Source organism: Pygocentrus nattereri, chromosome 19 (genome assembly GCF_015220715.1).
Source record: "Pygocentrus nattereri isolate fPygNat1 chromosome 19, fPygNat1.pri, whole genome shotgun sequence".
Lineage (NCBI taxonomy): Eukaryota > Metazoa > Chordata > Actinopteri > Characiformes > Serrasalmidae > Pygocentrus > Pygocentrus nattereri.
This window is the reverse complement of record NC_051229.1, coordinates 5,794,928-5,818,530: the sequence shown is the minus strand read 5'-3', so window position 1 is coordinate 5,818,530 and position 23,603 is coordinate 5,794,928. Positions and strand designations below refer to the sequence as shown.

Genomic DNA, 23,603 nt, shown 5'->3' with positions numbered 1-23,603 from the left:
TCCAGGGAGTTAGTGAAACATTGTATAATAAATATTACAATAATATGACACTATTCTCTGCCCTACCTTTAACAGGGTCCTGCTGGTCCTCCAGGGCTGCAAGGACCACCTGTAAGTGTATCTGAATATCATTAGAATGAACTCAAACATATAAAGTACATTTAACAAAAAACATTGTAACACAGTGACTTTGTTCTCAGGGTGATGGCGGTCAGTCGCTTCCAGGACCAAAAGGGGACGAGGTGAGCAAAATGGAATCACCATGAGACTGAAATCAGGCGTGTACATGATGTTTCAGACATGCAAATAAATGATACCTTTTTTTTTCAACTATTCCTTTACCCCTTTAAATGTCCAGAGTCCACTGGTGGACTACTCGCAAAGTTTTATTACACTCTTCTGTAATCTATGAATAGCTCAGCCAACTTGTGTTGAAGTCTCTGTATCATCATCATCATCATCATCATAATTATCCCCTTAGTCCAGATTGGTAGCAGTTGGGAGAGCAGAGAATCCCAGACGACCCTATCCCCCGCAGCTTCCTCCAGCTCGTTCCCGGGGACCCCAAGCTGCTCCCAGGCAACCTTGGAGATCTAATTCTTCCAGCGGGTTCTAGGATGACCCCGAGGTCTTGTCCCAGTAGGCTGTGCCTGGTACACCCCCTCCAAGTTCATGAGCGAGCTCTTCACCCTATCAAGTAGAGTGTAGCCCACCACCCTGCAAAGAAAGCTCATTTCTGCTGCTTGTTTCTGCGTCCTGTCAGCACAGTGACTGCATTACTGCTGCCATCTGTGCCAGCGTGCGGCCCATCTCATGATCCTTCTTCCCTTCACCCGTGACAAGACCCCGAGATATTTAAACTCCTTTTCCCTTACCTGGAGTGGGCATGCCATCCTGAAGTCCCTGTAGATACTGAGTAATAAGCCTTAGTATGTAATAAACCTGCGATTCTAAGGGGTTAAATATATTGTAACAGGTGGGCTCTGATAATGAAGGTTAAGGAGTAATGAAGGTTTTTCAGAACGGGCCTCTTTATTCATGTCAAACTGTACCTGTCTAGGCAAGCTGTGAACACTAGGCAGCTTTTATGTCTTGGGTGTGCTGTTTCAGAAAAGGAGTGATCCATCCACCAGGTGGTGCTCAGGAACCAGTCATGTGATTAAAATGGATAAATAGCAGATGTGTACAAGTGCATGGGACTTTAGGGGTGAGACAGCAAGTGCTATTAATTATATTATTATTAGTAGTACTATTATTTATCATTTATTTAATAAAATATGTACTGTTATTTGGTTAAAAGATAAGCGGTTTAGAAAGTGTGTGTGTGTGTGTGTGTGTGTGTGTGTGTGTGTGTGTGTGTGTGTGTGTGTGTATGCACTTGGGGAAGAATTGTCTCCTGATCAAATGTATATGCAAAATATCTCAAAAATCAAATAAAATCACGTTTATTGTCACATCACATTTACACAGGTGGAAAGTGAGTGAAAATCTTAGGTGATAGATTTTAAATACGCAAAAAAGTAGAAGAAAGAAGAAAAAATTTTATATATATATATATATATATATATATATATATAATAAGAACACACTGTACACACTGACTCTGAATATACACATGTAAACCATGTACATTAGTACTGCACTATTCCATTGTACAGTTGTACAGGAATAACTTATGAAGTAAAACTATGAAATGTGCTGCTGTACACATTCCATGTGTGCAGATAGTCTGACGTAGATAATAAATGAGATGCAGGTACTCAGGGATAGAATACAGATACAGACCACAATGGTGGTCAGTTTGAGGGAACAAGTGAGAGTGAGGTAAAAAATGTCTAAACACTCTTTCCAACTGATGTGCACAGGCTTTGACAGTGTGTGCAGGGACCGTCAGCCATGGAGACGGAGGGGGGTGTTGACGTAGCGGTAGCTGGGGCAGGGACTCGTTCCACAGCGCTGTTGTTCTCAGAACAAGTTTCCCTCTTAAAGTCCATTATTGTGTTTAGCCCCTCCCACAGGCTTCTTGTGTTGGTGGTGTTGCACTGTGACCCCCCTTTAGCCCTGTACTCACGTTTGGCTGCTTTTATGGTGTTACGGAGAGCATAGCTGGCTTTTTTATACTCCTTTTTATACTTTATTCCTGATTTAAAAGCAGTGGTACACGAGTTCAGAGCAAAACGGACCTCACAGTTGAGCCGTGGCTTCTGATTAGGGTAAACACAAACTGTTCTTGTGGGCACAACATCCTCTATACACTCTCTGATGAACCCGGTAACTGAGTCTGCATATTCGTCAATGTTATTGTCTGACACCTCGCGGAACATCTCTCAGTCCGTGTCATCAAAACAGTCCTGAAGTGCTGAATCCGACTGGTCCGACCAGTGATGGCCCTCTCTGATGGTGGGCAGTGCCCTTTTCAGCTTCTGCCTATAGGTGGGCAGGAGCGGAATGGAGGGATGATCCGATTTGCCAAACGGAGGTCGGAGTAGCAGGCTTTGGAGTAGCAGTGGTCCAGCGTGCATGATCTTCATGTGCTGCATGAGATGTTTTGGAAGTGCTTTGGAGCGACTTCCCTAAAGTTCGCTTTGTTGAAGTCCCCAACAAAAGTGGAGGCTCCTGCCTGTTAACAGCCTCTTACAGCCTGTGGTGGGATGTACACGGTGGTGACATCCCATTCTGTATTTACATATCAATAGCAAAGTCTTTCTCGGTTGCTCGCTCACTAAAGCACTACTAAGAACACAACATAGAGTTTAATCAGTCTTTACATTTTCCATTCACGGCATTTGCCTGGCGCTCTTATCCAGAGCGGCTTACAATTTGATCACTTTACAGAGGTTGGCGAAGGTAGTGTTAGGAGTCTTGCCCATGGACTCTTATTGATATAGTGTGTTCAATCCCCCCCTGGTGATCAGAGGTGTTAACCATTATGCTACACCACACTATACTACACTACACTTTGTTCTGTCTTCTAGGGAGATCTTGGACCTCAAGGTCCTCCTGGCCCAGATGAGTTAGTGGAGCCCCCTGAGGATCACCTCATTAAAGGAGAGAAGGTAGAGACGGTCTTGACATCATCAGCTCAACAATGCATCATTAAAAAAATTATCAAGTGTTCACTTGATGATTTTCACTCCAGGGGGAGAAAGGGGCCAACGGAGTCTGTGGGCCAGATGGGCCAGATGTGAGTACAATTTTGTGTGTGCGTGTGTGTGTGTGTATGTGTGTGTGTGTTGGGATGTAAATCTGTGACTTCACAACACTTTGGATCAATTATAATTCTATCGGAAACCCTTCAGTGTAGGTCTGTCACGATTGTTAGATAATCACCTGTTTGTGGTTATTTGAGCTGATCACAGTTATATTCCACAGTTATGAGCCGTATGAATGTAAATTAAATACATTTTCATCAACTGGGCTGAGGCAAATAAATGTAAATAAAGAAAGCAGAAATTGAAGTGATGTTAAATTTAATTAGTATTTATTGAGACACGTCATGGGTCTTATAAGTGTCACAAAGTGTCACTGATGCGAGGCTCCACTATTATGAAGCTCCCAAAGCAAAGACTGAGTGGTAATCATCAGCTTGCTAAATGTAAGTACATGAGTTACAAGGCAGGTCCATATGACGGCGCTTTAGGTCCACTGTTAAAAAAAACAGTTGTAGTATTTCTAGAAGAAATCCATAGAATTAAGATATTAAAGTGGGATATTGCCAGGAAAAGTCACAATATTGTGGCCAAAGGGTTTGCAAAAGGAAGGTAGCAACTTCCCTGAGGAGTTGGAGTTATTCTTTCATCCTGGTTTCTCCAATAAAGAAATGCTCAGTCTCCCTGTCTCTCCTGGCACATCAGTGTTATTAGTATAAGTAATGGCTGAAACGGCTTGGATGGCTAAATAAACTGTTTATATAGATGAACCAGACTTTACTCTAAAAAAGACAACTCGAAATATTACGATTTTATTCCAAAAATTCTCAAAGTCTATTATTTCGATTTTTTTTTAACAATGGCCTCTGACTGGTGCTATATCACCTTTAGAGGGTGGCAGTGAGTTGTCTTTGAAGTTTGCTAATAATGTCTTTAAAGGATATTGAGCTGTGTCTGTTGTCAGCTGGGAAATACTAAGTGTTGACAGCGAGGAAGCCTGATGCAACCGGCCACTTTAGGCTTGCGCTGCAGTTGTATACAGTGAAAAAAATGACAGTTACATTGTTAATTGCACTTATTTATGGCATTTATTTAACCGTCAGATATTATTTAGTGGTTGCAACAGGCCTAATGAAGCCATCAAGTACAAGTTATACATTTTTCAGCATCAGAAATCAGGGAGTATTTCACAAAGCAGGATTTCTCAGTTCACCCAGATAACTTAAACCCAGAGTCAAGCTTTTGTCCAACAGGAAAAGAGCTGAGGGACATTCCTATCGGACTCATCTTTGGGCTAAAGTTATCTGGCCAAATGAGAATTCCAACTTGGGCCCCATACATCCAATTTTGTGGTGTGAGTGAGTGACAAAAATTCCAAGCTCTTATATTTATCTCATCTTCAGGGAATTGCAACAGGTCCTGTGGTGAAAGGAGAAAAGGGAATTCCGGGAATGCATGGCCCTCGGGTGAGAGACTCATCAGTATGGTTGTGCCATTTGAAGCAAGCCAATGGAGAAGAATCTGACACAGTTGTAGTGACTCCTAAAACTGGGAAAAGCTGCTAAGTGCTAGCATTACGTTGCAGTGTGAATTTTCCATCAAGGCAGGTGTGGTTAAGCTGTCTTTGTCCTGGATTTGGCTTTTTTTTTTCCTGCTCACTGCTCATACATGGGAGAAACATTGCCCACTCCATATTCATTAATCTTGCAGCATATTTTACTTTATATATCTTGAACGTCAGAATGTCTCTAATTCATGGATATTATTGAATGTGAGACTAGTACATGCTACTTACACATTTCCTGTACGTATAGATTTAACACATATCCACAGCAATACCACCTGGCTTGATTTGCATAAAGTTCAGCTCTACCCATCACTCATTATTTCGATGCACCACGTTCCCCAAACCTGACACACTGGAAGCATCATGCACAGAACAACCGGGTCAGACATTTCCGATACATCCCCTTGAAAAAAAATGGGATACGTTGCGATGTATTAAATGCTGGACCGTAAGGGGATTTTATTCATGCTATTCATAAAATCACTTTAAAGCATGGCCTCTCGTGGCTTACAGCTTTATCATAACTTTTTCTGTTCTTTCTCCACATATCCCCAGGGTCTCCCAGGTATTGATGGCTTGACAGGACTTCCAGGTTTACAGGTTATGATCAATCTTCTTTCTTATTGTCTAGGGTGCCCAAAACTGAATTACTTTGGCAGTAATCAGAGAACTGTAATGACATTTAGCTTAACTTTATACAGTAGTATGAACCCAGCATTTAAAGTAGCAGCATTTTATTTCACTGGCATTTTTTTTTTTTTTTTTTTTTTTTTTTTTAACCTGTCATGTCTGGCCATTTTTGCAATCGGAATGGTAATCCGAATGTACTGATGTACCAAACATATTTGTTTTCACAAGAAAAAGCTCTATAGGTTACTAAAGCCTATTCTTGTTAAAGTTTTTATTTTATTTGTTTGGCCAGGCCTGACAGGCAATAAAAAAGAGGACAGGAAAGAAAGAGAAGAAGGGAGGAGAGAGAAAAAAAAAAAAATAATAATAATAATAATAATAATAAATCATAATAATGATAATTAAGTAAGTAAATAAATAAATAGAAAAAAGAAAAAAAATAATAATAATAATAATAAAAAAGAGAGAAAAAACAAATAAAATAAGTAAATAAACAGACAACTAAATAAAAATAAATAGATAAATAAGTAAGTTAAAAAAAAAAAAAAAAAAAAAAAAAAAAGGGGAGGGGAAAAAAACAATTATACAGATATACATACATATACATATTCACATATACATATACATATATACACCCAGACATAATTCTACTATTTGCTGCTACATACATACACATGTTTACATATCTATACATATGCCTCTATACATATACACCCACCCACCACACACAATTCTACTGTTTGCAGCAATGTGTATATGTGTGTATATGCGTTCACGTGTCATGTGTCATGGAATGTGCTCAGCAATGAGGGCAAGAAGCCGCAACCATGCCCCCGTGGTCCAGAGACAGATAGGGAAGGACCCGGGGGACCCGGACCATCCACAGCCCATTAGGAACTCAGGAGACCTGAGGCCACACGCTCCGACGGCCACCGCGTGCACGCCCCAGAGGACGAAGAATGGAGGCCCCAGACAGAGCGCCCACAGACAAAGGGCAAGTGACCGGAGAGCCAGAGGCAATGAGCAGCCCACCCCCCCCGGCAGGCCAACATCCCCAGCATGAGCCGAGCATGCGGCCCCCGAGGGCCCAGGCGCCCGAGACCGGCCGACCCCCGGCAGGACCCCCCCCCCCCCATGCCAGAAAGGCCCAAACCACCCTCAGGACACAACCGCCAAGGGAGCAGGGCAGGGACCACGCCACGATGTCCAGTCATGCACCCAGGGACCCACAGGGCACCCATACCCCGGGTGTGGGGCGGAGTCGGCAAGCAGCGGGGAGCGGTGGGGAGGGGTAACTCCTGCCCACCACCATGTACCACAGATGTCCAGGCTCAGCAAGTCATAGACCCAGGCCCAGCTGTCCACACACACATGTTCACATGCACCCACACACACCCACACCCACACTTGCACACACCAGTCACCCACTCATGCATACACACGGAACATACATGGACTCACAGTATCGGCGGGCGGACACCAGCACGGGTCAGCGGTAACCCAGGGAGGCAGCCACCCCGGCCCCGAATGACCGGCCGGTCTCCCCACCAGGCAGGGTGCACCAAACCGGTGTGAGAGGACCTGCCCACCCCCCCCCCCACACACTCAATATGTGTGTGAAATGAAAAGAATGTGTGTGAGCTACAGTGCAATTAAAATTGGAGGGACAGAGGCAATGTAGTACTGAATAACAGCACACTGCCACGCTGCCCCCCAAGGCCCTCAATGTCTAATGTGTAAATAAAATTGAGGGGCAGGTAGCAGTGAGCAGATAAGTGAGGTCACATCAGCAGCGCCACCCACCATCCACTGAGTGACACCTGCCCCCCAAAGCCCTGTGTGTACTGTACTGTGTTCACTGGCATTTTAAGTGCTGAAGCAACTCTTGCTCATTTCTTAGGGACCTCATGGAGACCCAGGTGCGCCTGGTCACCGTGGTCATCCTGGTCTGAAGGTAAGTCAGCACCGGTAATAATCAGACCTCTATACTTAAACACATGGAGTCAACTGTGATTTTTTTTCCCCTGGACTTTTCTGCAGGGTGAAAGAGGAGATGCAGGTTTGAAAGGTCCTCCAGGTGATGGCAGTTCAGGTGAACAACCCTAGAAACTGGACTTTTGCAATTATATATAGAACCTCTAACAGGGGTCAGCAACCCAAATGTTAAGAAGAGCCATTTTGTCCTTTAAGCTTTATCTGAGCTATAGACGCTTTTCTCACATCTCCAGCAGGAAACTTCTCTCAACGTTCAACTTTTTACGAGGCTGAAGTCGCTTCTTATTCACCAGCTTCTTGTTCGAATCGTCCTGTTCAACCTCAAATGGTGCCTGAGGTGTCTGAATGTAACTGCTGCACCATTTAAGGTGGAATGGGACAATTCTGTCAAGAAGCTGGCAAATGAGAAGCTTCAGCTTCACGACTTTGTAGTGTTAGTTTCTCATTGCAGATTAAAAGTATCAGGAAACCAGCTGGAGTGATTGTAAATGCAAAGAAGTCACTCTGTCTCCAAATAATCAATGTTGGTCTTAAATCTCTCTCTTTGCCTTTTTTTAATTAGCCATTAGGTAGATGAGACTGTTGTCTGCATTTCTTTGGTGACCAGCAGTCTGCGCACCAACCTTCAGGGTTAAAGGGTGAAATAGCAGTTAAACATTAACTCCAGTGTTTAAGACCATTTATTGCTAGAACTGTGTTAAAAAGATCAACAGAGCTTTATTTTACTGCAAAGGAAGATAATTTATTTTTATCTAAAGAATCTAATTCTGCTGCGGAGCCGCAACAGGGCAGTAAAAGAGCTGCATGGGGTTCTGGAGCTGCATGTTGCCGACCCCTGAGCTAGAAGAAATTTAATTCTTTTGGTAGATAAAACAGCCAAAAAGACTCTTTTATAATATCTCTCCAATGTATCTGATATACCTCTAAAGCATAGTAATAGTTTCTTCGAAATTCACTTTTTCGCATTTGTCTTAGGTTACCCAGGTGACCCAGGGCCACGTGGACCATCAGGGCCCCCAGGGGATTTGGGACTGATGGGAAACCCAGGAAGACCTGGATACCCAGGACAGATCCTCCTAGGTTAATCTTCTATTCATCTATCTTCATCTATTCATTTGAAAACTGACTACACCACTTTAAAGTTGATCCTTTAGGTCCTTATTCCAAATACAGTCAAGTCGAAAAAGATGACCTGTTTGGAGTGTTCGTTTTTAGGTCATAGAACCGCATTGAACCTGCATAGAACTGTCATAGAACCGCAGTCTGCCAAAAGTCACAGGTCTTGGTCCGCTTCCAGGCAGGCCCTGTTTGAGTTCGCTGCTGATGGTAATTTATTTTTATGATGTTCCACACCAGAAGAGGAGAATTTAACACACACAAGAACTTGCTTTTCTCATTGATGGCAGTTTTCTACTGTCTGTAAAATCAACATGTTTAACGTTTTAGCTGCTGTCAGAACAAAACCTTGTATCTCCGTTTTAGTCATTTTTCAGTTTTTGGCGTAATTCTAACATGCCTGTTGCTCTTTACACTGTGTGTTAATTTCCCAATGAATGGACCAAAAAATGGCCCAAAATGACTTGGAGAAAAGTCTGGTTCCATTGACTTACATTAAAAGTAACGTAGGTTTTTTCTTCTCCTGTAAAGTTACTATTTTGGAGGAGGTTTTTTTCCGACAGCAGTGATTTGACTCTGGATACATGCTGTGTTGTTTTTGTAGCATGAGCTGCTTCTAATAACAGTAGATGAGCCATAGCACAACATTAGAGTTTGTCAAATAGACTGAATCCTGATTGGTAGAATTCAAATTGACATGTAATGACACCAACCAAATATAAAGACATGGAGGATAAGAAGAGTTTGAAGAAGGATATATATATATGTGTGTGTGTGTGTGTGTGTATATATATATATATATATATATATATATTTTATTTTTTTCATGAATGATAAGCATGATAAGCTCTTGTCTGAACATCAGACAAAAAATAAACAATAACATAATGTGCACTATTAATGTAAACTGTGAAACATCACTATGACGAAATGATTAGTACAAATGATTTACATAATTTAAATAATTGCCTATCTGCCTACAAACATAGAGCTGACATTTGGTAAACAGTAGGATTTTGATTTTTAATTCCTTAACATTTATCATCCAACAGTTCAATGCAACCAAATATAGGCCGACATTCTGGCGGTGATACTTGCCGTGCGACTGTGAAAACACTAACCAACGTTTGGCCAACGTGCACTTGCTATCTGGGAAGCAAAGCTAATATTTTTCTTTGTCAAGTATGAAAATATGAAAATCATTCATTCTGTGGGGGCTAGCATAAGATGGATTTTGAATGAAAATAGGAAAATCCAAAAGCTCCTATCCACTCCTAAACTTCTCCCTCTTTTCCTCACCTCTTTCATTCCGTCATGATGTCCACTGTTTCAGGTCCAGCAGGTCCAGCTGGCCCGCAGGGTCCTCAGGGACCTAAGGGGTTTAAGGGAGACCCGGGTTTGTCGAATGTTATTGAATTACAAGCAGGACATCCAGGGCCACCCGGGCTGCCTGGGCCCCCTGGGATAAAAGGAGACAGAGGGCCACCTGGTCTATCAGGTATTTTATTTATTTTTTTCATACTTATTTCAAATGTTGCAGTATTTTTCCATTTAGTTGTGCATAACGAATGTAACACTTTCAGTACGGTATAGATGAAGGTATAACATGTCATAATTGCACTATTCATATTTGGACAGACAGTTGCCTTGTCCTGTTTATCAGCTCCACTTACTGTATAGCTGCACTTTGTAGTTCTACAGTTACAGACTGTAGAGACAGCAGCTCATGTGTGTCAGCATAGCTTGTGTTGGTCATCCTCTAGTCCTTCCTGCTCTATTTCTCAGTCCAGCAGAGACACTGAGGTGTTTAGAAACTCCAGCAGCACTGCTGTGTCTGATCCACTCAGACCAGCACAACACACACTAACACACCACCACCACATCAGTGTTACTGGAGTGCTGAGAATAACCCACCACCCAAATAGTACCTGCTCTGTGGGGGTCCATGGGGGTCCTGACCACTGAAAAGCAGGGTAACAAAGTATCAGACAAACAGATGGACTACAGTCTGTAACTGTAGAATAATAATAAGTTGAACCGAATCTAATCTAATAATTTAAAACTGCATGATGATACACCCCTTGGACTCCTCCAAGCATCTTTCAATCACCATCTTTCTTGGAAACCACTGTCACTGATCAAAACTAGGCATTTGTATGCAGCCTATCAGAGTACAGGGGGTGAAGAGGGGCGGGGCTTATGCTCTCCATGTACCCACACCATATAATAGTACATAATTAGAGCTCTATAGAATCAAGATATTTTTAAGCCATAACATAACCAAAAATTGAATCAAATCTTGACCTCAGTATTAAAAATCTATCAGCCCAATGTATGTGTGTATTTATCGAGCAGGCTTATCAGGCTTATCAGGCTTAGCAGACTTGTCCAGCACATACGGTCAGCTTATTTTATGTACATTATGCTATGCATTTTGCAACAAGCACTAATTGTATCTACAGTACTGTGTGAAAGTTTTAGGAATCTAAGCAAATGTTTAACCAGTTTCCCTCAGCAGTGAGTTTATCACAATATACATTAGAATAAAGTCGTATTCATAATTCAAATAAACATAAAAACAATAAAAACTAACAAGAATTTCTCGGGTCCATATTTTTCCTCGACACCTTCACAGCCGCCACAGAGACTCGTTAATATCATCAATTACATCATGAGCTCAATTTACTGAAGCATCAGAGAAATTTCTGTCATGTAATGCAAGAAAATGAAGTTCTTGAATTTGAATCTGGTCATTTATTATAAGTAATTCACTGATTCTGATTCACTTCTTCACCTTTCTGCATTTTTCTTACTGTCCTCTCTCTGCATTTCCCTCACGGTGTCACATCAACAACTCAGAAATTCATGGTGAGCTGTTTTTACTACTGTATATATGACCTCATTTACCAGTAAATATTTGGCTCAAGTAAATCCCATACATCACTTTTTTTTCAGTGTTTTGATATTCCATGTTTGTTTCTGAAGGTCGTTGCCTCCCTGGTCCTGAGGGACTGCCCGGGGACAGAGGGGACAGAGGATTTCCTGGGGAACAAGGATTTAAAGGGCAGAAAGGTGTGTATTTGTGTGTGTTTTCCCTTTAAAGATTAGATTGTCTTAGTGAACACATGATTTAATGCCTACTCATTTCTCAGGCTGTCCTGGTGATAACTACTGCATCTCTGGTGGATCAGCGCAGCCTGGCGCTATCGGCCCACCTGGACCTCCAGGATACAATGGGCTTCCTGGGGCTGCAGGACAGAAGGGTGAGCCAGGGCCACAAGGAGACCCAGGTCTGATCGGCCCTCCTGTAAGTGAACCCAAAAACAGATCTTTCCTTTGAGGAATCCAGAATGGTATGCATACAGTACTGTTGGGAAGTCCGAGACCACTTTTCATTCATTTAATTCCCAGTAAATTTGAGCATTAAGTACATGATTCGTTTTTCAACACCATGAAAAAAAACAGCAAACATATTTAACAGAAGATTTCACAGAAATGTACAAATAATGTCCAACCAAATAAACAGCCAATTACAAAACACATGCATGTACAGCTCAAGATCTCCTCCATCCTGAACTACATGGCCTCATCAAGCATTAGGCTTGTCCTCACACGCAGTATTGTGTTTTATGTGTGTGACACTAATGTTTACCCTCACAACAAACATATTTAAAAACTTAAATAAATGCACACACACGGTATCTAAGCTGCTTGTGTCATCGGGCAGAATGCAGAAAACACACTGGACAGGCCACCAGTCCATCCCAGGACATACACAGACATATTCATTTACATACACATTACACCTCAGGGCAATTTAATATCTCCAATTCACTGACTGCATGTCTTTGGACTGTAGGAGGAAACCTACACAGAAACAGGGAGAACAAAGTCTGCGAAAGAAAAACAAAGTATTCTGTTAAGTTGGAACAGAGTTCAGACGAGTGCAGATCTAGATAAATGGTAGATTTAATGCTAACCAGAGGAAAACCCAAAATCGTAGTCACAAAACAGTCCAGAGAGTCAAAACACGGAGCAATCAAGAGAGGCAACAGTACAAAAAGGGCAAGGCAATGGTCAAAATACACAAGAAGGCAAACATGAAGAACCGCTCAGTAAGTCACCAGGATGCACTACTTCACAACCCTTAGACACTAAGCCCGGGCTTAAATGCTATCTAGCACAGGTGTTGTAAGTTTGTACTCAGGTGATCATGAGCGCTGATAGGTGGATTGAACGGGTCCTTGGTCATGTGTGTTCCCTGGGACTCCTGGGAAATGGAGTCCGTGTCGGATTCCGGTTGTGACTGAGCAGTCACGTGATCTCCCAAGGGCTGCGGGGAATTGAAGTCCGTGGAACGCGTGACATATTCTGGTCACCCGTCCGGGGAATCGAACCCAGGCCCTTCTTGCTATGAGGCAATAGCGCCACTACGCTGCCCACATAAATAAATAAATAAAGATAAAGATTTATCCATTCATATAAATTTATATTCATTCCATATAAAGTTACATTCATATCTATTTATTAGCCTTGATACAGAAGGTGAGGTGAGGTAATCCTGTCTGCTTCTCAGCTTTTCAGTCTATAAAAATGTCCTTGCAGTTCTGATGTAAGTAACTGTTTCATTTTGATTTTGCCCCACAATGAATGTCGCTTTTGTAATTTCTTTATTTTGCCATTTGCTTAAACAAAGGTTTAGGTAGATTCCTGTTCACACACACTATTTTAATAATATTCTGTTGAGTCTCGTTGTCATTGGGATATCTGACAGTGTTATGAAACAGCACATTTTATCAATATTGTACAGGCCTAGAGTGAAGCTTGATTTTCTCCTCTCTCTCAAAGATGAAAGCTTTAAGTGCTGTTTATCTGACGGGGAAAGTTTGGGTAGTCTACCCAGTTTTCCAGGTGGTTGTTAGGAGGCTCACTTTCTTTCTAGATCGTAATCAAGTTTTGGAAACTCGTGTTATTTCTCTAATTGTACTTTGACCTTCTTCTGCCTCATTCAAGTCTTAGAAGTTTAGCATTATCTTATATCTAATCTTCATTAATCTCATACATACTGACCATTTTGAATGGAAATTAAAATAAATGAGATGGAGGTCTGACTTTCGTGCAGTAATGTATTTCAGACGTGTTTTAATGCTGGCAATTTCTTAAAAAAAAGTAGTTTCACCACAACTCACAAATAACAGCTACTGTTACAAAAAATGTGCTGCTGTAAAACACTGTAACACAAGTAGAAGAGTTTTCAGTTTTTCAGACTGTGTGGTCAGAGCTAACTGTCTAGTAATTCTGATTATGAAACCATTCATTTCCAGGGAAGTCTAGGTCTACCTGGTCCTCAGGGTTTCAAAGGTCAGAAAGGAGACCCTTATTCTTCCAGTGTAAGAGGTAAGATTTATTTTAGGTCAGCCAGTTGGTTGCATTTCATTTTACATTGACATTGTGCTGTTAATTTGTATTTTGGTTCTGCTTTACAAAGGCGTAAAGGGAGATCAGGGCGATCCTGGGCCTGCTGGTCCACCAGGTGCTAGTGGTCAACCAGGCCTTCCTGGACAATCTGGTGTGGTTGGAGATCCAGGACCACCGGTGAGTCCATGACCAGACACTAGCAAGATGTTGCCAGTTTATTAGGTTCATGTTGTTTACCTTGTGCGTACATTTATTGGCCATTTTATCAGAAACACCTGCCAGGGTAAAGGGGGGTAATAAATTGTGTAGCCACAATCTGTGACTGTAAGCGTGAAGTGTGACAATTTTTCATGTACTGTATGTTATCAGAGCAACAACATAGACAATCTGTTTTACAGTTTTAGAAAAATTGGTGGCAGCTTTTGAGTAATTGTGCTTGTCAAATGCCGTTCCTTCTGCTAGGGAGATGGTTATCTGGGTCTCAAAGGAATCAAAGGATACCCTGGTGCTGCAGGGCTTAAAGGACCAACAGGACCTGCAGGTCCTCCAGGCCTCAGTGTTCCAGGGCAAAGGGGGCCACCTGGGCCACCAGGAGACCAGGGCCCTGAAGGCCCACCTGGATTTCCTGGATCTCCAGGTCCTCAAGGTATATTTGCACACACCTCTGACAAACTCACTGAGAGTTGTGTTCTCTTAGGAGTGTACAGTGTATCATTAGGCTGGTCCAAATAGCATTTTACAGTCTTACGAGTACTCAAAATACTCATTCTCAAAATAAAGTGTGTGAAATACAATACATCATCCATAATTTAATGTTCATTGCAGAAGTTCAGAATGTTTCCAGGGGATGACAACAATGGATAAATGGTCAGGCTGAAGCCCAGTAACTGTGAGTGCATTCACATGCACTCAATTATCAGATCGTAATCAGATTTCTACAGTTATCTGACTGTCAAATGATCAAGTGGTAATGTAAACAGCACACTCTGATTTCAAAGATCAGAGTAAGGTCTAGAAATCTGCTAAAGAGAGCTGGGTTTTAGCTCAGTTATCAGATTTCTCAGTGCATGTAAATTCTAACCCAGATTTCTGTCATTTCTCAATCTGCGCATGTGCAAGAACAGACAGTGGTACTGGAAAATACGAGACACAGCAAAACACTTTTAAAGCGGCACTGAGGCCAAATGCATGCTTGACAGCGTCAAGGATTTAAATATTCTTCATCTTCTGGATGATATATGTTCATATTTACAGGTAGAATGGAGCAATGTTTAAAAATAAAAAAGCTGCAGCATGAAATTTGAGTTTTATCTTACATTTGCGTCACATCTTCTTCGGTGAGTTTATCGGCTGGGTGTAAAGCAGAAATCTGGTTACTGCTTGACTCATGCAGACCTGGAGTTTCCCATTATCTGATTACTCAAGTGCATGTAAACATGTTGATCAGATTCTAAATCTGATCTTCTGCAGTTTTTGGATTATTAAGTGCATGTAAACGCCCTCTGTGTTGCTATGATCCATCCATCCATCCATTTTCTAAGCCGCTTCTCCATCAGGGTCGCGGGGGGTGCTGGAGCCTATCCCAGCAGTCTTCGGGCGGAAGGTGTTGCTATGACAGCATCTGCAATTGTAACCCTGTCATTCAAATACAGGTTTTATCAGTCGCTTCTACCACTTGAATGGCGTTTATAGAATAGAATCACTATCGAGAAGCAAAGTGGGAAAAAAATATTGCTTTAATTATCACAGTTTTAGATTCAGTTCTTGTTTTTAGTCTCACTCTTTTATTCATCAAGTTATTTTATTTGGTTAGTTTTTTACCATGGAAAGCAGCACGAAGGGTGATACACAGACTGGCTAGAGTCGCTCAAGTTAACATCACCCCCCGCACCACACTCGTCTCCCTGAGAGAGATTATGTCAGCAGCAGCACCTGTGTTCTCATCCTCATCCGCTGCCAGAACTCATCACAACAAACAAGGCTGAGGCTCTGAGCTCCAGTCTGAGCTCTGATGTATGTGCAAGAAGACACGTAGCATCATGGCCACAGCGTACGCTTCCAGTCTGAGTTAACATTTTGCAAACTTTATTTTCTTAAACTTATTTATTAACACTGATCTCTTTATCACAGATATTGCACTTTCTGTTTTGCCTTGAGTTTGATGAAGCCTCTGTTATTTCACTGTACCTTTGAACCCAGCACCTCACGTATAAGCAAATAGTCCATAATTAGCTAACATATTAATACGCTCGACACAAAAATGTAGGTTCATATTGAGTGCATATTGAACATTAATACATTATTGTTTACAGTGTTTCAAACAAGGTGTGTATTGTCAGTAATCATTATAAACCCATAAGCTCCATATTCCTAGATTTCTCTGATTAATTCAAGTGGTTTTTCTAAATACATGTTTTACGTTTGTTCTTTAGGGGATACGGTTCCGTGTATTCCGGGGAACCCTAGCCCAGAAGGCCCACCAGGTGACCCCGGCGACCCAGGTTGACTTCTGTGTTTCGCAAAAAAAATATTTTTAATCATTTGCATTTGCTAGTTTCATACATTGGATTGGTGGTAAAATTGCAAGTTGTCTTCTGTGATAACTAGGAGCCCCTGGGCCACCAGGACCACCTGGATATGGAGGCTCTCCTGGTTTACCAGGGCCAAAAGGTGAAAAAGGAGATGATGGAGACAGTAGAGGTTATGGACCTCCTGGTAAGCTGGAATCCCATGCATGTGTCTCTTTAGATCCTACATTTTCTGACTACTGATAGCAATTTATGCCCTTATAGGTTTTCCAGGATTGCTAGGTGATCCAGGTGATCCAGGTCCTTCTGGACGCAGCTATATTGGTGCACCGGGATCACCAGGGCCACAAGGACGTCCAGGGTTAAAGGGGCCTCCAGGAGAGTCCCTCCTAGGCAGACCAGGCCCTCCTGGACAAACAGGGTTACCTGGAAACCCTGGTCCAAAGGGCAGGCGGGGTCAACAAGGTTCTGATGGATTAAACGGTACATGTATATCATAATATTTTCTCCATCATCTCTGTGTTTGACAGACTTAAGTGCCTTCCCAGTCATTTCACTTATTCTGTTCGTTGTAGTACTTAATTCCAAACTTGACCATCAGCTGCCACTACAAATGTTATGTTTTTTACGTTTAGATGTCTATAGTTATTATTGTCATTTTTCAATTGCATTTATATTCAAATTCATTTATATATTCAATTATATATTGACAGGTTTGAGTCTTAAACTCCAGCATTTTTATGTATTGTCATTGTTTCAGTGCTTAACAATGACAATACATGGAAACACTACATGGCCTCAACTATGTGGACACCTAACCATCATACCTATATGAGCTTGTTGGACATCTCATTCCAAAACTTTGGATACCGATAAAGAGTTGTCCCTCCTTTGTCTATAACAGACTCCACTTTTCTGCGAAGGCTTTGCATAGGATTTTGGAGTATGTCTATAGGAATTTCATTTAAAAGAGCATTTGTAAGGTCAGGTACTGATGTTGGACAAGAAGATCTGGCTTGCAGTTGACGTTCTAATTTATCCCAAAGGTGTTCAGTGGGGTTGAAGTCAGGACTCTGTGCAGGCCACTGAAGTTCCTACACACTAAATTCATCAAGTCATGTCTTCATAGAGCTCACTGTTGCTCCTAAATGCTTCCCCTTCACAGTAATAGCACTTACAGTTGACCAGGGCAGACCTAGCAGTCATTTCACAAGCTGGCATGCAGCAGAGGTGGCATCCTATGACAGTGTCATGTTTCAAATCACTGAGCTTTTCAGTACAACTGCGCTATTGCTTGTGTTTTTCTATGGGGATTGCATGGCTATTTTCTTGATTTCATATACCTGTTAGTAATGGGTGTGCCTGAAACACCTGAACTCAGTAATTAGGAGTAGTGTCCATACACTTTTGGCCATGTAGTGTATATTTGTATTTTCAGTAGATTTCTTCCTCTTGTTTCATTGTTGTAGAGTGGATGAATAATTACTGTAAAATGACATCATGTTTTATTTTTCGTTGGTGATGAAATCTAAGGGTAAGCTTATTGTATTTTGTGCAGGGCAACCTGGACGTCCTGGACCTTTAGGATGTGATGGACAGCTTGGAGAAGTTGGGGTCCCAGGTCCACCTGGACTACCAGGAGTTAGCCCTACTTTTTGTAGTGGTGAGCAAGGGTCCCCAGGTCCCCAAGGACTGCCAGGCCTGCCTGGGCTGCTGGGTAAGACACTAAGAGCTCTGAATTTGCTTCCAAATGACAGTCTCATCACTAACTGACATTGTAATTCCTTTAAGGCATCAGTGGTGTTAAAGGAGAAAAGGGACTGGCTGGTTTTCCTGGAATTGGACTGAAGGGACCTCAAGGACAGCCTGGTCCACCTGGTCCTCCTGGTGCCCCTGGACCTCCTGGCTTAAGAGGAACACCTGGTGAACCAGGGCTGTATGGGCTTTTTGGATCAAAAGGTAAGAACTCCTTTTCAGGTTGAAAAATGTGTTCAGTATCTTAACTCTCTATGATCCATAATTGTGTGAATGTATTGACATGCATGCACAAATCTGTTCTGAAGGGATAAGAGGACGTCCTGGGTTAACTGGATTAAAAGGATTACCTGGAGACCCAGGTTTTCCAGGGCCACCAGGTAGACAAGGAGTGAGAGGTGATGAGGGGCAAATTGGTGTGACAGGAGATGTGGGCTACAAGGGAGTCAAAGGTATTGATGTTTGCACTGTATTATCCTTAATAGTAACAGAAAACTGTTGAACTTTTTAAATCCTGCACAGAAATGGGTATTAGTCTTCTCCTCTATGAGCTCGGTCTTCCAATATCTGTGCAGTGTAAACAAACATGACGTATCTATTCAAATTCTGATTAAACAAATCAGTGCCCACTGCTGTGAGCATTCTAAATAAGGACATAGTAAATAACCCCCTACATACTTCATTTGCACTGGTGTGTACTGTAAGTATTTTTAAGTGTTTCATGTGTCTATGTATGTATTTCTGTGCCAGATTGCCAAAGACAAATCTCTATTTCATGCAAATTTAATGGCCAATAAAGTTGTCTTGTCTTATCTTAAGCATACTGATCTAAATTGTATTCTAAGTGAGCACACATGCTCACTCTGAAACCTTGTACTGCATGCAACAATAAAAGGCAGCTTTATCCATCTTTTATATAGTGATAAGAAACACAGTAGTACACAGAAAGCTCCAATTCCATATTGCGGCTGTCGGCAGAAAACCTTGTAGCTCCATTTTTGTCGTTTTTTAGTTTTTGACATAATTTGAAAATGCCTGTTGCCCCTTACATTCGGCATAAATTTCATGAAGAATGGAGCGAAAGAAACAGCCCAAAATGACCTGGAAAAAAGTCGGGTTCCATTGACTTGCATTAAAAGTAAAGTAGTCTTTTTCCTTCTCCTGTAAAGTTCTCATTTTGGAGATACGAGGTTTTGTTTTGACAGCAGTGATATCCTGATCCATTTTCCTCTGCATCGTAATTCCTCTGGCAATTCAAATGAGTTAAAGAGTCTCACTGTCTCTCAGTGTATCACCAGGGACACTTACTGGCTATTTTATCAGAAACACCTACCACACAGGTTCATTTTATAGGTTTACAGTTCTAGACTGTAGCTCCTCAGTTGTTGCACAGATTATTCGCCCCAACCTGTTCATTGATGGACAGGGACCACTGTTTGACCACGGCTGACCTGATATTTTTTTAAGGATCCTACACAACAGCACAGTAACAGTTGAGAAATGCATGCTCCTTGGCTTTGAAACGCCGCTCGAGAATAAAACTAATCTTTTTCCATGCACGATTTGACAGTTTGTGTTTATCATCTAGTCCTTCCACAGTGGTCAGTTTCTGACCATGCAGCCACTGTTGTTGCACTTGTATGAACTCCAGTTAATCAACTCTGCTGTGCTTGCTGCATTTGTACCAGTTTAGCCCCTGCTAATGTGACACCATGTCACTGTAACTGCAGTGCTAAGAAATGTTCCTCCATCTAAATATTAACCCTATTATAAAACAGTTTGTTCAGTATGTGAAGTACTAATACAAGCACAAAGTAGTGATCAGTAAGTTCTGTTTGAAAATGGTACAAAAACATATTTGGTGTTTTACTATATGAACTTTTTTGTTTCTGTGTGTATACTCTCATTCCAAATATCATACCTGCAACATGTTCCAAAAAAGCTGGGACAGGACCTTGTTTACCACTGTATTGTATCACCTTTCCTTTTCACAGCACTTAATAAACGTTTAAGGACTGAAGTGCAAGTTGCCCACTATTACCCACATACCATGATAGACTTTGTCCCAGAGATCATAACATCCAATATTTCCATAAACAGTCGTAAGGTTGACCGGTCAGACCACTGTACACGTTTCCACTGTGCCCTATAGTAAAGTGCTACCAAATATTGAATATCTTATCTTCACACTGTTTTTGTTCAAACACAGATCAAGGTAGATTTATACATCACTGCTTTCTGTTTTTATTGGCATTTTACCTAGTGTCCCAACCTTTGTGGAATTGGGTTGGTTAGTGGTGGTCCTATGGTGGTCTTTTTTCACTAATGAACAAGATAAATGGTGGCTGATTTATTGTGAAATGTAAGATGGGCTACAGTCTGTAACTATATACCAACAGAAGAACGACACGTGGTAAAAGGGCCAGTCAGAGTAGATACAACATAATAAACTGGCAACATTTGCCATAACTTTGAGCTTTGTACCATGAAATGTTCTTGAATTGTGCTGTGGTTATTTGCTCAGGTAGCAGAGGATATCCAGGACCTCCAGGCCTCTTAAATTCCATAAAAGGCATGAGGGGTTTACCTGGGCCAAATGGAAGACCAGGATTCACAGGACCTAGAGGTACATGGGTGATTAATACGTTGCTAATATATTGAGGGATTGTATATTGTCATTCATTGAATGTCATGTTGAATGGCAAACTTTTCAGGGTCAACATACCAATGTATTTTATTTGAATGACATGCACTTTATACCCATTATACTTGTTCATCAGGTCCTAAAGGTTTACCTGGAATATCTGGTAAACATGGTCTAGATGGACTGAATGGTGGCCCTGGGTTTCAGAAAGGATTCCCTGGCTTACCTGGAAGAAATGGCCCTCAGGGACAACCTGGTCCACCTGGGCCCAAAGGATATCTAGGAGCCATAGGATTCCCAGGAAGTTTTGGAGATCGGGTAAACCCTGCTCTGGCTCTTATATTAGGCAATGGAGACCTGTAGGGACTGTAAATGTGAAATTGAGGTCAACACAACATAAGATCACATATTTTTCCGTACAGGGTGATCCAGGTCTTCCTGGACTAAATGGTGCACCAGGCAATCGAGGGCTACCAGGCATCAAAGGTAAGACTAATCCGTGTTGGGCAGATTTTTTTTGAAAAAGTAATGATGGCTGAAAACTGAATACACTGTCCGAAATGTAACAGATTCCATTCAAAATCATGTAATTCTTCTGTTAAATCCTTAACAGGCCAAGTTTTATTATACACTTCTATCCTAACCTAAGAAAAGCTCAGCCAGTGTGCATTAAATTCCCTATAGCTACTGAACTGTAAGCCTTAGGCCCAATCCCATTTCTTATTTTTTACCCCTACTCCTTGTTTTCGAGTGTCACCTTGCCCCTGGGGTTGTGATTGATATCTTCACTTATAAAACGGGACAACCCTCAAATGAATGACATTGCTTCAGCTACTGGCGCTGCTCTGTAGGCGACCCTGCCAGTGACAGCAGAGGAGGGTTCAGCTCAGCTCTGGTATTTGGAAGCTTTTCGTTGAAATTTTCCCGTTCCACCTTAAAATGGAGTAGCAGTTCTGATGCCTGAGACACCGGAATGTAACTGCCACACCACTTAAAGTGGAATGGGAAATTTGGCTAGCATCTGCGTTCTTCTATTAGCGATTTTCATGCTTGTCATTAAGAAAAGAACCGTTATACATTGAAACACCATTATATTGAGATAATGTGATGGTTCATTTTTAACTTCTCTTTTAACTTTTAAATTCTCACATTTGTGGGTTTCTTTGGTCACTCGTGCAGCCATCTTGCTGATTTTTCTTTCTTATCACACTAACACTCTTTGGAGCCTCTGAAACAACTCTGTTTAGGGGGTAATGTAGCCCTAACACTTCCCCCTACCCCTCCGTCTCAACAAAAATTGGGACACCCTACCCCTAGATGTGAACATGCAAAACAGAGAGCTAAGGGCTAAAGAGTAGGGGCAAGATGAAATGGGATTGGACCTTAGATCCTGTTAAACAAAGATACCCTGAAGCACAGAAAATCCACCTGTCCAGACAACAATACACCACTGGGTGGCAGTAATTTAAAACTGTTTGTGATGTGATCCAAACCTTGATATTAAAATGACATTAGGACAATATCTGAAAATAATCTTCTTGGTAAAGAGGTATTATCGATTATACGATAACAGCACTCACGTCATAGTCATACTCATCTCTCAAACCCATTCACTGCAGCTCAGGACTTTCTTAGGTTTTTCAGAAATAAACATTTTTTTGTAAAAATACAAAGAATTGCTGGTGGGGGGGGGGGGGGGGGGGGGGGTGGTTAGGGCCACTGCTGCCTCTGTACTTGCGCAATAGGGCTAAAATCAGCATTGTCATCGGTTGAAACTATTTTAAGCCTTTTAATTTCATGTTTTTCTACATTTTCTAGGTTCCCCATCTGTGTTGTAGTTGTTGATATATTACATTACCTAACAAACCCTTTTTTCCAGGTGATGAAGGCGACTCTGTGGGACATCCAGGTCCACCTGGACCGAAGGGGTTTAAGGGTGACAGTGGACCAAGCGGTCAGATTTTTTCCTTTCTTTTTCGTTCTTTCTTTGTTACTGAAGATTGAATTCATAAGTCATGTGTTTAATGAAAACTGATGTATTTATCCATCTCTTTATGTATGTCCTTTTTCAGAATGTGATGGTGAGCATGGTTTTCCTGGACATGATACAGGATGCGTGTCTATATATTTGCAAACGTTTGCACTCCTCAAATTACGTTTTTGTTGATTTTGTTTTGTTTGAAGTTAACACACCCTCTACAGAGAGCACACTTTACTATGTAAACAAAATATATGCTGTAACTTTTGTATAGGCTACATTTTATGTGCACATACATTATCTAAGGTGTGGGGGTGGGGGTGGGGGTGCTGTTGGTCTATCCCAGCGGTCGTTGGGCAGAAGGCTGGAAACGCCCTGGACAGGCCATCAGTCCATCACAGCGTACACACACTTGCAGACACACATTCACACCTAGGGGCAGTTTAGTATCTCCAGTCTGCCTGACTGCATGTCTTTCGACTGTGGGACTCACACAGACACAGAAACTCCACACAGAAAGGACCCCGGTCACCCGGTGGGGGAATCGAACCCAGGCCCTTCTTGCTATGAGATGACGGCATTTTACATTTTATGTTTTATTTTTCCCAATATGTTAAATTCAGGAAATAACAAGCATTGTGCATTAAAATGCGCATTTCTCTGTAGAGGTGTGTTCACTTATTTTTACAGAAAATCATCAAAACATAAAATCAACAAATGTAAATTTAAATACTTAAGCTCAAATATGATCAGCCACATTTTATTAAGCCATCATACTACTACTACTACAACTACTACTACTACTACTACTACTGTTGCTTTA

General features: G+C 41.6%; 1 protein-coding gene across 2 annotated transcripts in view; it reads left to right on the top strand.

Annotated features, from left to right (window-relative positions):
• The window catches only part of LOC108436028 (collagen alpha-4(IV) chain-like), a 51,044-nt gene that overhangs the window by 14,725 nt on the left and 12,716 nt on the right, over positions 1–23,603 (top strand). The window contains exons 11-37 of one of the 2 annotated variants that reach the window (XM_037530858.1): positions 76–111; positions 201–242; positions 2,976–3,056; positions 3,140–3,184; positions 4,553–4,615; positions 5,272–5,316; positions 7,247–7,300; positions 7,387–7,438; positions 8,317–8,421; positions 9,791–9,955; positions 11,317–11,325; positions 11,443–11,529; positions 11,610–11,764; positions 13,782–13,854; positions 13,946–14,052; positions 14,338–14,521; positions 16,308–16,376; positions 16,483–16,590; positions 16,668–16,886; positions 17,962–18,120; positions 18,195–18,362; positions 18,467–18,610; positions 20,683–20,784; positions 20,939–21,120; positions 21,225–21,288; positions 22,682–22,756; positions 22,875–22,883. In XM_037530858.1, the coding sequence (XP_037386755.1) occupies positions 76–111; positions 201–242; positions 2,976–3,056; positions 3,140–3,184; positions 4,553–4,615; positions 5,272–5,316; positions 7,247–7,300; positions 7,387–7,438; positions 8,317–8,421; positions 9,791–9,955; positions 11,317–11,325; positions 11,443–11,529; positions 11,610–11,764; positions 13,782–13,854; positions 13,946–14,052; positions 14,338–14,521; positions 16,308–16,376; positions 16,483–16,590; positions 16,668–16,886; positions 17,962–18,120; positions 18,195–18,362; positions 18,467–18,610; positions 20,683–20,784; positions 20,939–21,120; positions 21,225–21,288; positions 22,682–22,756; positions 22,875–22,883 (2,602 nt within the window). The remainder of the gene's footprint in view (positions 1–75; positions 112–200; positions 243–2,975; positions 3,057–3,139; positions 3,185–4,552; positions 4,616–5,271; positions 5,317–7,246; positions 7,301–7,386; positions 7,439–8,316; positions 8,422–9,790; positions 9,956–11,316; positions 11,326–11,442; positions 11,530–11,609; positions 11,765–13,781; positions 13,855–13,945; positions 14,053–14,337; positions 14,522–16,307; positions 16,377–16,482; positions 16,591–16,667; positions 16,887–17,961; positions 18,121–18,194; positions 18,363–18,466; positions 18,611–20,682; positions 20,785–20,938; positions 21,121–21,224; positions 21,289–22,681; positions 22,757–22,874; positions 22,884–23,603) is intronic. The other variant, XM_037530859.1, reaches the window with a different exon arrangement.